Source organism: Xiphophorus couchianus, chromosome 13, assembly GCF_001444195.1.
Source record: "Xiphophorus couchianus chromosome 13, X_couchianus-1.0, whole genome shotgun sequence".
NCBI classification, from domain to species: domain Eukaryota; kingdom Metazoa; phylum Chordata; class Actinopteri; order Cyprinodontiformes; family Poeciliidae; genus Xiphophorus; species Xiphophorus couchianus.
In genome coordinates, this window is record NC_040240.1 from 18,375,399 (window position 1) to 18,388,344 (window position 12,946).

Here is a 12,946-nt window from a genome sequence, read left to right on the forward strand (position 1 = left end):
AGCTTGGGGAAGGCACTAGGAGACTCAGAGGGGACACTAAAGAACTCAAAGGGGACACTAGGAGACACAGAGGGAATACTGGAAGTATCTGTGTCCCCCTAGTGTTCCCCCTAGAGGGAACACTAGGGGGAGAAAACTCGAGGGAAGCACTATGTTTCCCCATGACGAGGAAACATGGGGAACACTAAGACGTAACGAAGGGTCACTAGTGGGCGACGATGGAACACTGGGAACACTAGGGGACAAGGGAACACTAGGGGGCGAGAAAGGGTCACTAGGGAGCTCGGAGAGGGCACTAGGAAGCTCTGAGGGGGCACTAGGAAGCTCGGACGCTGGAAGCTCTGGAGACGCTGGAAGCTCTGGAGACGCTGGTCCCAAAGACACAGGAGCTGGGTTGGTGGAGAGGAAGAGTGGGATGTCCGGCTTATGAGCAGGGGGTCGCCAGCTATGATGGCTAGAGCTGTCTGGCGTTCCCACTCTGCCTCCTGCCATAACTCCACCAACCCCAGGTGCGGAAGGCGCGGAATCCAATACTCCAAAGCCAGAACCATGCGAATGGCAAACCCAAGCCATCTACAGGCAGCGTAGGGTTTAGCCATCGCTTCCAAATAGTCCTCAATAGTTAAGGTAAGATCCTCCAAGACGTCTGGGTCCATGATGTTAGTGCAGAGCTCCAGCACATTTGGTCAGCTGGTTTTACTGTTGTATGTGCTGTACAATGGCTGCTGGAAAAGACAAGTGTTTTGCTGTTGACTTTCCATCTAGAAACCACTTGCTGCATTCTTATTGATTGTGCATGAGGTTCTACTACTGCTTTCAAATATGTACAGTTGTATAATTGCGCATCTTTTTGCAGACATTTTCAAGTGTAAACGTTGAGTTACAGGACATGACCAGCAGCAAACTAAAATCTCATAATCTAAGAATGACTGTGTGCAAAATAAATGTACACATTTTGTGTTGCCCTGTCTTAATCTTTTCATGAAAGCATAATGTGTCACCTTTAAGATAAAAGCTGACTTGGAAAGAACACCATCCAATCTAACAGAGCTTGAGTTATTTTGCAAAGAAATGCGTTAAAATATTCTTCTGACCTCTGTAGAGACACAACCAAAACTTCCAGCTGTTATTCCTTCCACTTCACAGTCATGCATCGCTTTGTGTTGGTCGATCATATAGACGTTTTGTTCGTAATAAAACTGCAAACCTTTTGGTCATAATGCCAGTAGTTAAAATTGAAAGGAGCAGATCAATATGTAGATTTAACTGTCTGAGAGGCTAAATCGTATCTATAAAATAATAATTTAATGGTGTAGGTGACTGTGTGTGTGTGTGTGTTTGTACGCCTTTTGAGATCTTAGGCTCTAACATCAGACCAGTCAAACATCCATATGCCAAAATATACTAGGAAAAAACAAGTTCAGAAAGCTTTTTGAGCAAATCCCAGGTTGAATCATTTCTTTTTTAGGTATTTGCATGTATAGAAGCAACTGGCATGAATCTTTAACTTACAAAACCAGACTCGTACCTTTAAAAAAAAAAGCCAGAGCAAACCCAGTGAAGTGCTGCAATTACTGCAATATAAGAATACCAGTGATTACAATAAAAAACACTCAGCTCAACATTCAGCCAAAGTGCCATGCCTCCTTGTCAGCAAGGCAACGTCAGTGGGGTGGAACAACTTCTGTAAGGAGTCCAAGCCTTTTAACTCTCTGTTCCTCCAGCTCTGAGTCATTGGCATCGACGATCCCACCATGTCTCAGCGGGGAATTTTTCATACCACTATTAATGCACTGTGCAGTGTAGCATGGCCAGGAGGAGAGGAGGAAGAAAGGGAGGAGAAAGAGGAGGGCTGGAGAAGTGGAAAGTGGTCAGGAGGAAATAAATGAGGTAAGAGAAAGAGTTGCTGTGGAAGCAGTTGAATGTTTGATAGTGAGAGGGGGGGGAAAAGGCAAATCAGCTGTAAAAAAAAACCTCCTGAAACGTAGAAGGAAAAAGTAGAGGTAAAAACTAAATATTAAGACTTCTGCTGCTTATTCAATAGAGTTACAGAAAGACTGGTTCATTTAGCAATCTCAAAACATAAAAAACATCTCTTATATCATCTAACATATCTACAATATTTACTTTCCACTTCAAAATGGAAGCTGACCGTCTCAGTGAAGTGGTTTGGGCACGTAAGTGGATTTCTAAATGTAAAAAAGATTTTTTTGTAGTTTTTCAACAGTAGCCTGAAAAACAATTATGCAGAGCATTATTTTTAAAATAAGTATTTCTCATCAATTTAACCTGAGCATACAAAAAGATGCTTTTCTTCCTGTTTCTGTACGCAGATGCTATTCTGTCTTACAAATTACATCTTCATTCACAAAAACACCACATTATGTTTTATATTTCAGAAAAGCAGCTTTACAGGAAGGCCGAGTGCCTGGTAAGGCTTTTTAAAAGCCAACTTAAAACTGTATAAACAAAGATTACAATTTAAAACAAGACTTCAAGGGGACCCATTATAGTTCCTTGAACAGGTCTGGATAGATCTATGGGCTAAACAAAACATGTTCATTACATCTTTTGTACAAAATTATTCATAGACAACAAGATTTCCATCTGTTGAGTTCTGCCTATTTTCAGAATGAGCTGTTTTAGGGCATCCTGTCACTTTAAAGCCAAACAAGCTGCTGCTGCCAAGCCCCTTAACTCCATGTTTACACTCTCACTTAAAAATGGCAGCAAACTGATGCCCAAATTATATAACAGTACATCTTTGAAAAGCAGTAGTTGAGCCTCCTGCACAACCAATATGAATGCAGCAAGTGGTTTCTGGATGGTATGTCAACAACAAAACGCTTGTCTTTTCCAGCAGCCATTGTACAGCACATCCAAACTCTATTTTGTGTTGCTAGGTAATGGCCTGGCTCGACTGGGGTTGCTAGGTAACGGCGCAATGCCCATTGAATGTGACTTAATCAGGAGGTTTTTGAAACAGCTAATTTTCCAGACAAAAATTGAACATTAACTTATTGACAAATAATTGCTGGGTGTTTTTTTAGAAGCAGAAATCCAAATGAAAGAAGAAAAATGTCACTTATAAAGAAAAACCCACAAAACCCATTAAACTAAACCAAAACTATGGTAAATGGACTGAACTTATATAGCGCTTTTCCAGTCATTTTTGACCACTCAAAGCGCTTTACACTAGAGTCACATTCACCCAGTCGCACTCACAAACACACACACATTTATACACCGATACGCAGATCGGTAGGCAATTTGGGGTTAAGTGCCTTGCCCAGAGGCACATCGACATGTGGCAGGAGGAAGCTAGAATCAAACCTACAACCTTCCGATCGCAAGACAACTACTCTACCAAAGAGCCACAGTCGCCCCCATGAAAGAAGAAAAATGTCACTTATGAAGAAAAACCCACAAAACCCATTAAACTAAACCAAAACTATAGAAGAAAACAATGTATAAAATAAAAATGGACAAAGTGCTAACTATTGTCCCTGCGAAACAGGAAGTAACTCCATATATGGACAAAGTAACAACTGAAAAGAAACAACCCAAAAACCTTTTACGCAAGAGATACTGACAGAGCTCAAGTAGGGAGTCAACAGGAAGTCCACAGAGACAACCGAAGCTGTTTGTTAGCATAAAGCTAATATTGAGCTACAATCCTGAGCACAAAAATAAAAGCTGGAGATGTTGGGTATATGGGTGATACATGTAGCAGAAAGGTGGCAAAAAGAACAGAGGGAATCATTAATTTTTACTAATTAATGTCTGTACAATTTCTTTATTTTTTAGATTCTTCCAGTATATAAAAGAACAAATACAGCGACGCATGTTACACACACATATTTTACAAAGACTGGGCAATGTGCACACAACCACATTGTGCCTGAGAATCGGATTAATGAGTGGTGGGTGAGCAGCCGTGTTGTGCTGAAGCTGATTAATCTGCAGCTACAGCCTGGCACAGTCAACTGCGGCTTTGATGAATGGGAGCTTAGAGTGCATTTGTTTACACCCGCTTAAATATAAACACAAAATACACACATATATGCATTGATCCACCAGGAGTCATTTTGCAGGTAGAAATAAAAAGAACAGGTGCACAAAGGCTGCTTATTAACGCAGTGCCTCGATCTAATAGAGATTGTACTTGGTGAAATAATTTGAGTTTGTTTCCTCAGGTTAATGTTCTACAACAGCAGCACATTTTTTAACACTTTCTGTCAGCTGTCTGCTCATTTTTTGTGTCATCTGTGGAACAATAGAGATCCTGTTCAGACTTGGCATTAAAATGCGTTCTGGCTAATTCAGATACAAGTGGGCAGTTTTAAGCATGACTGTTCATGATTGGCATTAAAATCTGCCTTTTTTTGGGGACTGATTTCCACCTCAGGATGATTGCAGTCAAATAGTCGCATTCAGAAAAGTCTTCCTCCAATCAAGACCACATATATTTTTACTGAGCTGCTTTTGTTTCAGTGAATGCAGTTTCCATGGTTTTGTTTCTGAAAACTCAAGAGTTTAGCCAACCTTTATGGGTGGTGCAGAAGTCTGGTTCATCAGGGATGCTTTTATTTGGTCAAAGATAAGACGTTTCCACATTCTTGACACAAAGTCCAGCTTGCTGTCAGTGGAGACTGATTACAAACTTCACCAGTAATCCCCCATATAACAATACATATATGGATTCATGGACAGAAACTCAAGATGTAATCATGGAGAGGAGGGTGTGGTTAGAAAAACTCAGGGATCCTTTTAGAGATGATTCTGCTGGAATTTTTAAGTGGTGCATTCACACCAGCCCTGCTTAGTAAGCTTTAATCCAAACTTTAGTTCAGATTAATGTTCTCTAGAAACAACGGTTTGATGAGGTGTGAATGTGTAATCAAACTCTGATGCAGACCAAAAAAGCAAACTCTGGTTCTGATGCATATGTGAACGCCAAGCGGAGTGAAAGCCGCTCCAAAAGCAGGAAACAAGCTATTGACCCTTTTCACTCTCCATAACTCCGCCCGCTCCGCCATGACAGACGTCAAAACAACCAATGAGCTCCTTTAAAGCCAGTCATGTGCAACCTAGTATCGCTTCTATTTAGTTTATTTCACTTTAAAGATGATCACAAACTTGTCTTTTTATTTTATAACTTAATGAGGAAAGATGGCGGTGATGGATAGCAACCATTAATCATAACGACTGGCAGCCCTCGGTTTAATCACGGAATTGTAGCGAACACTTTACAACGTAAGAATTTTATACTTTAAGTATGATTAGAACAATATCAAATACTGCATTATGGAGAAGGTAGCATCTAATCATTGGTAACCATGACGACAAAGCCACACCATCATGTAGCCTAGCACGTATGGAAAAAAACTGGTTAGCTTCTCGTCTTTTGTACGTTTTTATTGCTGCTCTGTTTTAAGGGGAAACGCTGTTTATGACATGGTGACATAAATCATGTGGTGTGAATTCAGGCAAAGTTGGTATTTTTATAAACACGTCAGCAGGGAGGAAATATGGGTCGGTTTCTGAGCTAGCTGTTTCCAACTTTTGTATGAGCCCCAACCAGGTGTGTTATGTTCACAGACAAATTAGCTCGACTTGAACAAGTAGAAACTGTGAATAAACTAATAAAAACAACTTTGGAAAACTATTTCAGTCGCTCTGTTCAATAGTCCTGTCCCTCACTTCTGAGGCCATCATGGTGCCTCGAGTGATTAAGTTATGTAGTTGGAAAGCGTCAATAGTGCAGGGCATTCTGGGTAAACACAACCTAATCAAACCTAAAAGTCTGGCACTAGTGGGAGAAATGACTCCTGGTCTTTTACTAAAGACAAAAGAGAAATCCTCCAAACACTAAACTCTGATGCTACTCCATATATGTTTACATTTTGTTAAGGAGGAAATTGAGCTTGTCTTAGGTTTCTGTGTTGTTTCCTTCAGTAGTCCTTGGTGGAGCGCCACCACAGGCGAGGAGGTAAACAGCAGTTTTTCCAATTAGTCTGGATTGTTTGACACAAACTGCACCATGTTGATATGATGAGCAACAACAAGAAACATCTATTTAAGTACAAGAAACAGCTGTTCCAAGTTATGATTATAGATTTAGACAGTAAAAATTATGTGTTTAACAAGAAAAGCTTGAGGAAAAAAATCAAAACATCCCACATATAAGGCTGCCAAAGTCTACAAAGCTGTAGGATCTGGGACACTTAAGCCATAGCAGTTAGAGGTAGCTAATGAATCAATAAATGCATTTTTACACACCTTTGGTTTCCATAATTGCTGATCTGAACTAAATCAGCAGCTATAATTTGTATAATTAATCATTATTTCATCTCAGAGTATCAAACTGTCCAACAAATGTTCTATCAGGAGGAAGAAGAAATCTTCATGCTACACTGCTGCTTCCAAGCTGATGTGCAGCCCTGTTACTTCAGTCTGTTTGACTCATTTGCTGTATGTCTTTTTCTCCATTAACCAGCTGCATTTCTATGACAGCAGCCGGCGGCAGCCTGCACAATTCATTGTCTAAGGGCTAAATGGTTGCTGTGGTTAGTTTCTGTGTGTCCTCGACTGTTTTGAAATAGACTTTGTCACCTTTTGTCCTTTTTTGGGCCTCATCAAATATACATTTAGTAGTCAATGTGAGACCCTCCAGTTGCAGAAGATGTCTCGTCCAGAGCTGCATGGGCTCGCTGGTATTTTCCAGGCGGCTGAAATGACGAGTTTGACTAGCGGGGCGGATAGAGTAGCAGGACTCCAGCCACCCTTCATTTAACCACTAATATTACAGGCTATTAATTATTCAGAGCAAGGGCTTATGACACCATATATCACTGAGTTTTGTGAGGGAAACTTTCCCAGACTGAAGAGAGAAACTGAAATGATTGCCCCCACATAAAAAAAGATATATATATATTTTGAAATCAATCAGAAGGTAAATCTTAGCTTTAGGACATTGTTAAAGGAGCAGTATTGCATAAAATCAACTTTTTTGAGCTTTAAATGATGCTATAATCTTATTCTCTCATCAAAAACACGCCTGGAGTGTTGCTTTGATTCTCTCATGCATATTTGAGAAATATTTTAATTTCCATGGCAACCATTCAGCTGTGCAAAACGCCTGGGTGGACTTAGCCCCGCCTTCGAGACACAGCTCCTCCTCAACCACTCAGCTCCTTTAAACTAGCCACTGGCAATTAGAAAAGTTTTTAAAGAGACAGAGGCTCAATTCCAAGACATTAAATTACAAAATCTTTTCTTTTTTCATATTTAATATGTATAGCATTTTTATAACAACTGAAGTTATCATAGTTAAGTGACTGTGCTATAAAATGGCACTATGTCCCTGGAAACATCCGTGCAGCCGTGTCTGTTGGGGGTCGGAGGTGAGGACTGAGGAAGGGAGGCGTCTTCTTGGCAGTGGAGGCTGGAGGGAGGACGGGAAGCTGTTACATTGTGTCAAACTCAAATTATTTCACCTTTGGTTTCCATAATTGCTGATCTGAACTAAATCAGCAACTATAATTTGTATAATTAATCATTATTTCATCTCAGAGTATCAAACTGTCCAACAAATGTTCTGTGCTATAAAATGGCACTATGTCCCTGGAAACATCCGTGCAGCCGTGTCTGTTGTTGGTCGGAGGTGAGGACTGAGGAAGGGAGGCGTCTTCTTGGCAGTGGAGGCTGGAGGGAGGACGGGAAGCATTGATTCCTTTGGCAGAGGTTACAGCAGTGAAGCGGTTGCTGCATACTGAAGTCACTCGATGCTAAAATGTTGCACGCGCCTCAATACGCAGTGAAATGCATTCCCCATGCTGCTGTTTAATGTCTAAAGAGGGCGGAGGAATTGTCTGTTTGAATTATGATCTGGAAAAGAGAGACTGCTTATTGATTTGGTACTTAGTGAAAGGGATGACGATGTTGCCAAGACAAGTGAGATTGAGCACCGCTGGCAGTCGAAAAGAGGTATTCAGTTATGGATGGATTGGTGGGAATACAGTGCACACACTGAATGCAAAAGGAAAAGTCTGGCTCAAGGAAGTCAAACCCCGGCCTTGCTCACGCGGTTTCAATTATGAAAAGGTCACAAGTAGAGTCTGACAAACACACCGAATAAACAGATAATCTCCTATCTCAGATGCATGCCTATATTCCAACATAAACATATTCAAACTCCTTGTTTGCTTGTCTGCGCATGATTGTTTTCCCAACAGTGTTACATTGGTTAGTCGTGTTTATTCTGTTGCTGCATTGAAATGAAATAAAATGTCCGCATAATATTCCTAAGATTGATTAGGATGCAAATTGCCTTGTGAGTCCAATTGGTAAGGCTTGGCCCGTTTTAATTGGCTTCTGTTAATTAATGCCAAATGTGGAGACAAACTGAATTACTTGCAGATTTTCTCCGTGCTATTATCTCCCAATTGTCTCAGTTTGAAAGTATAAGTCTGTACTACTTATTTAATTCTTTCTCACAATAAATGGCTTTAGAAAATTCAGAAGCAGACCAGAAAAAAAACACAAAAAAGTATTTTCTAGAGCAAATATATTAGTACACTTGAAACAAGACGAAACTAACATGTAAGTAACTTTAAAGTAAAATACAGGAGCTTGTTTTAAGTCAATAATTCCTTAATATTGATGTTTTTTAAAGTACTAGTTTCAATGGTAGATTATTTTACTCATAACATAGGAAAATATCTTGTTATAAGTGACATAATCTGCCAGTGGAACTAGAACTGGGTTGCTAGGTGACAGGCTGGGCTTGGCTAGGGTTGCTAGGTAACGACGCAGTGGCAGTTGATTTTGAAATAAGTGAAAAAAATTTCCAGTGGAACTAGTACTTTTATTATCAATATTAAGGAATTATTGACTTGAAACAGGCTCATGTATCTTGATCAAACCTGACTTGTTTTAAGTTTTTTTTTTTTTTAAGTGGAATAAAGGGGCATTGAACTACAAAATAATTAACCCGATAATACAACAAATAACGGCAATAAAAATAAACTAACCAAACAAACAAGGAGGTATACATTAAAATGGATACATTCAAAACAAAAAGGAAACACAGTATAATCAAATGGTGTCCCAACAAAAACAATGTAATTGTTTAACATTTGTGAATTAGGATATAGTGTTTTCTTTTAATATTGGCAGTTATTTTCTAATTTGAATTATTATTTTTCTATTTTCTAACATTGCTTGATTAACCCAGCATCAAAAAGGCCATTCTCTGGAAGAACACAATATTCAGAGCAGCAATTAAGTAGTTAACGAAGAAATAGGAGCTTGTTTTAAGTCAATAATTCCTTAATTTTGGTGAAAAAGTACTATCTACACAGGCAGATTTATTCACTTTGTTAGTATTTTCTTGCTGAAAAGTGACTTGTAAATTAGTTTTGTCTTATCTGAAGTACACCAAGATATTTTCACTAAAAACTAGAACAAAAATACTTGGTAAGATTTTGTGTTTTGCAGTGACGGAGAAAATAGGGAGTCTTGGTGTAATAAAATGGTTTTGGCTTCTAAGAAACATTGTGATGTTCAACTTTGTTCATTCTGAGATAAACCTAATGAAATTTTATTTATTTTTTCACACAAAAATTATTTCTTATGAGAAAAGTACAGAAACTACTCAGACATAAGAGTGAGTTTTCAGTGGTAGTTTGTGTTAATCTTCTCTAAACCAGCAGCAAATTATCTTTTAAACACATCAATCCACTGTGGTGCAAAAACCTAAAAATCACAGTCAATCTATCAAAGTGTGATAGTTTACAACCTGAATGAAAAGAAAACAAATCAAATGCTTCTAAAATCTTTCTTCTTGAGAGTTGCTGTCAAATTGAAGCGGCGCTTCAGCAGGCATGCAATGAACCGTGGGTCATTTATTCGACCTCTTTGCAGTTGATGAGACATTTGCGCGATTCGCGGTGCAAAGCAGAAAGATTCATATTTTCACACCATTAAACAGGTGATGCTGAAGCTCCACGTAGACGTATAGCGGTTAAAATTGCATCAAAGAGTGAGTCAACGCGCCGTTCATCACAAGATTTATGTCGCCAGCCGGTCGCCGAGTCGAGGATTTCTTCAGGAGCAAAAAATAAACATATTAGTGTGATCAGCCGGGCTCTGAGAGAGAAGAGTGCCGTGAAAATTAATGGTCGTCTGTTTCTATGAGGACTGAAGCGCTGTTAGAACCAGGGTGACCTTGAAGGGTGTCGTTGGGGGAGTGATTGACGTGGCAACCATTACCGTTGGTAACAGAGACAGAGGGAAGGGGAGGGATGGACAGACGGGTGGGCTGTTAGCCAGACGGCAGGTGTGGCGCGCACCTGGGAGGTTATGAATGAAATCTGGCTTCTCAGAGGCAAGATGTTGAAACTTCTGAAGAGTTCTGGAAGAAGGAGGAGCTGTTGTTGGCTCCAAGTTTAGGTCAGAAGACAGATTTCATGGTCATTTCTCACTTTCTTTTTTTCAAAATAGAAGGATGGATATATTGACAGCAGCAGAACAGAACTGCTGTTCCCGCAACGGGAACGTTTCACAGCATTTTGAGGTACATAAAAGCTTGAGGGTTGGATCTACCTTATGGTGGCTGAAGGAGAAAGTAGAATTTTTACAAAATAAAATGAAATAGTTTATTAAATAGACAGAAATGGGAAAGCTGTTAAATGTATCCATGAAAGAAAAACATGGCTGAAACCACATTTTTGTTCTTAAAGGTTAACATTAGCAATGCTAACCAGTAGTCCACAAGCTAGCATTAGCATTACAGCAAACGTACATCTTTCCCATTTTAAGCAGGTTTCTTCAGAATTTCACTTACTTAAAGCTGGGGGGAGTTTAAGTTTGTTTTTTTTACATATTTTACCGGGGAATATAACAGACCACATGATCACTACTGTAGAACTACTTCCTTTTTTACTTCAAAATAAGAGTTTCAGACATAGCTGCTGTGTATCCAGTGATGTCACTTGTAAAACTAGCTAGTTTTTGTCAACACAGACTTCACTTTGAAAAGAAGTAATCTTTTATATAAATATTGAAGATCTTGTGTTGAGATTTTTCTGAATCGCTACTGTTTAGACATCTTGTCCAACCAAAACAGAAAAGAAATATTAACCATTTATAGTTTTAAAGGTTTTCTTGCATTGGAGGCATAAAAATGTCCAAATTTAAGTGTTAGCCCAAGATTTGAGCAAATTGAAGCAATAAATATGTTTTTAATCACACATTGTGTCCAGCAGCCATAATATCAGTTTAAGGTGCATGTGCGAAACACAATGATCTTAATAATCACTGTTTGGGTTCAGAAATTTACCTGTGATGTCGTGCTGTTTGAAAGTGTCGCTGTAGATCTGATGCTGGTTGGGACAGTGCTTTTTCAGCCATTTGCAAACATCCTGCTGAGTCCACAGAGCCACTGGTTTGGACAGCTTCACGTATCCAGGCTGAATGAGAGGAAAAAATACAAAAATAAATCAGAAAGCATTCACTGAGCAACCTTTTAAATCTAAATCTGTCATGGATAAATTCTAAAAAGTCTTAAACTACCCCTAACTTCATAGTAAGTCTCACCAAAATCTGTGAACTGGTGTTGATTAATAATTTTACTAGCTGCTGAAGATCTTTAAATGAAATTGAGCAATGAGGCGATAGTCACTTGTCCTCATCCAGCCGAGTAACCAGCGTAATTTATCCATGTGAAACTTTAAGCTTGTACACATGCAACCAGCAATGCAAAAGACGAAAGTTGAAAAATGTTCGAGCTGCGTCTTTAAAATGATGTTCAAAATAGCAGGCATACAAAATAAAATTCACATTAAAAAACTACAAACATAATTTATGCATTTAAAAGAACGTTGCAAAAATGTTCAACGTTTTTGCTGTCACTGAAACGGTCCCCCTTCATTGTTGTTCATCGCCCTCCGTTTGTCAAGCCCATAATGTGCTGCTGTAAACTTAGTATAAGGGGAAATTTTCCTGCCATAATTCGAGAGCACACATTTTAATTTTGAAAGCAGGACTCCATGTCTTTTGTTCTGAAAACTTGTAATGCTTGTACTCCAAACTTCTGCTCTCTTTCAAATATTCACTGTGCTTTCTCAAACCTTTCTCCTCGCACTCAAAACCTGTCCCTGCTCGGATCAAATCTCCACTTGAAAACCTCTCCGCTCGCTTGCGAAACATTTTCTGCTTGTGCTCAGAGCAAAAAAGTACCATCGCCTGGCAACCTCTTAGCCAATAGAATGACAGTGTTGCACTGGGTGCGTTTGTTTCCTTCTAGTGGGTGTGCCTGTGTAACTACTATCGATTGTAGCAACCTCCAACTACACATAATGGTATATAGATAACCATTAACAGAAAACATGTATATTTATAAACCGTTGAATGGATGGATGTTGTAACTAAGTTGTAATACTGTTGGTTCTGTGGATCCATTTTCTTTGGTTGGGTGAACAAACTCCTGCCTAAGTTCAGTAGGTGCTAGCGATCAGTAGCGCACTGCTGGCGGATGTTTAGTGCAATACGGAGCAGAAAGCTGAGGTCGTTGTTTCTCACTACATCCAGTGGGTGGCACCCTAATCTTTAGGTGTATTCTGAGCAGTTTCAGTGTGCTTTCTTGCTGACGTGCAGGTGTTAAATGAACCATTTCTTAATTTGCTTATGTTTTGTACTTTCTTCAGCTGCAGCTCACTGAGCTGTCTTGGCCAACATAAAAATGGCTCATAAAAGTCCTTGAATAACCAGAAATGTTCCACACATTTCAGACGCCTCTCCAACCAAAATACTTCAACAGCAGGCAACGCCTTATGATCCCTCCTCAAAGTGTCTGCAGTGCTTCTGATTCTGATTAAGAGGCTACTAAATTTGCACACAGAGAAGTGATTAAAATTTCACATCTACAACCTGCTCTTCGGGC

The 12,946-nt window shown here is 39.4% G+C and overlaps 1 protein-coding gene across 4 annotated transcripts in view; it reads right to left on the bottom strand.

Moving 5' to 3' along the window:
- The window catches only part of samd12 (sterile alpha motif domain containing 12), a 115,631-nt gene that overhangs the window by 68,202 nt on the left and 34,483 nt on the right, over positions 1-12,946 (bottom strand). For all 4 annotated transcript variants that reach the window (XM_028037218.1, XM_028037214.1, XM_028037217.1 and 1 more), the window contains one exon: positions 11,345-11,474. In XM_028037218.1, coding sequence (XP_027893019.1) covers positions 11,345-11,474 — 130 coding nt within the window. The remainder of the gene's footprint in view (positions 1-11,344; positions 11,475-12,946) is intronic.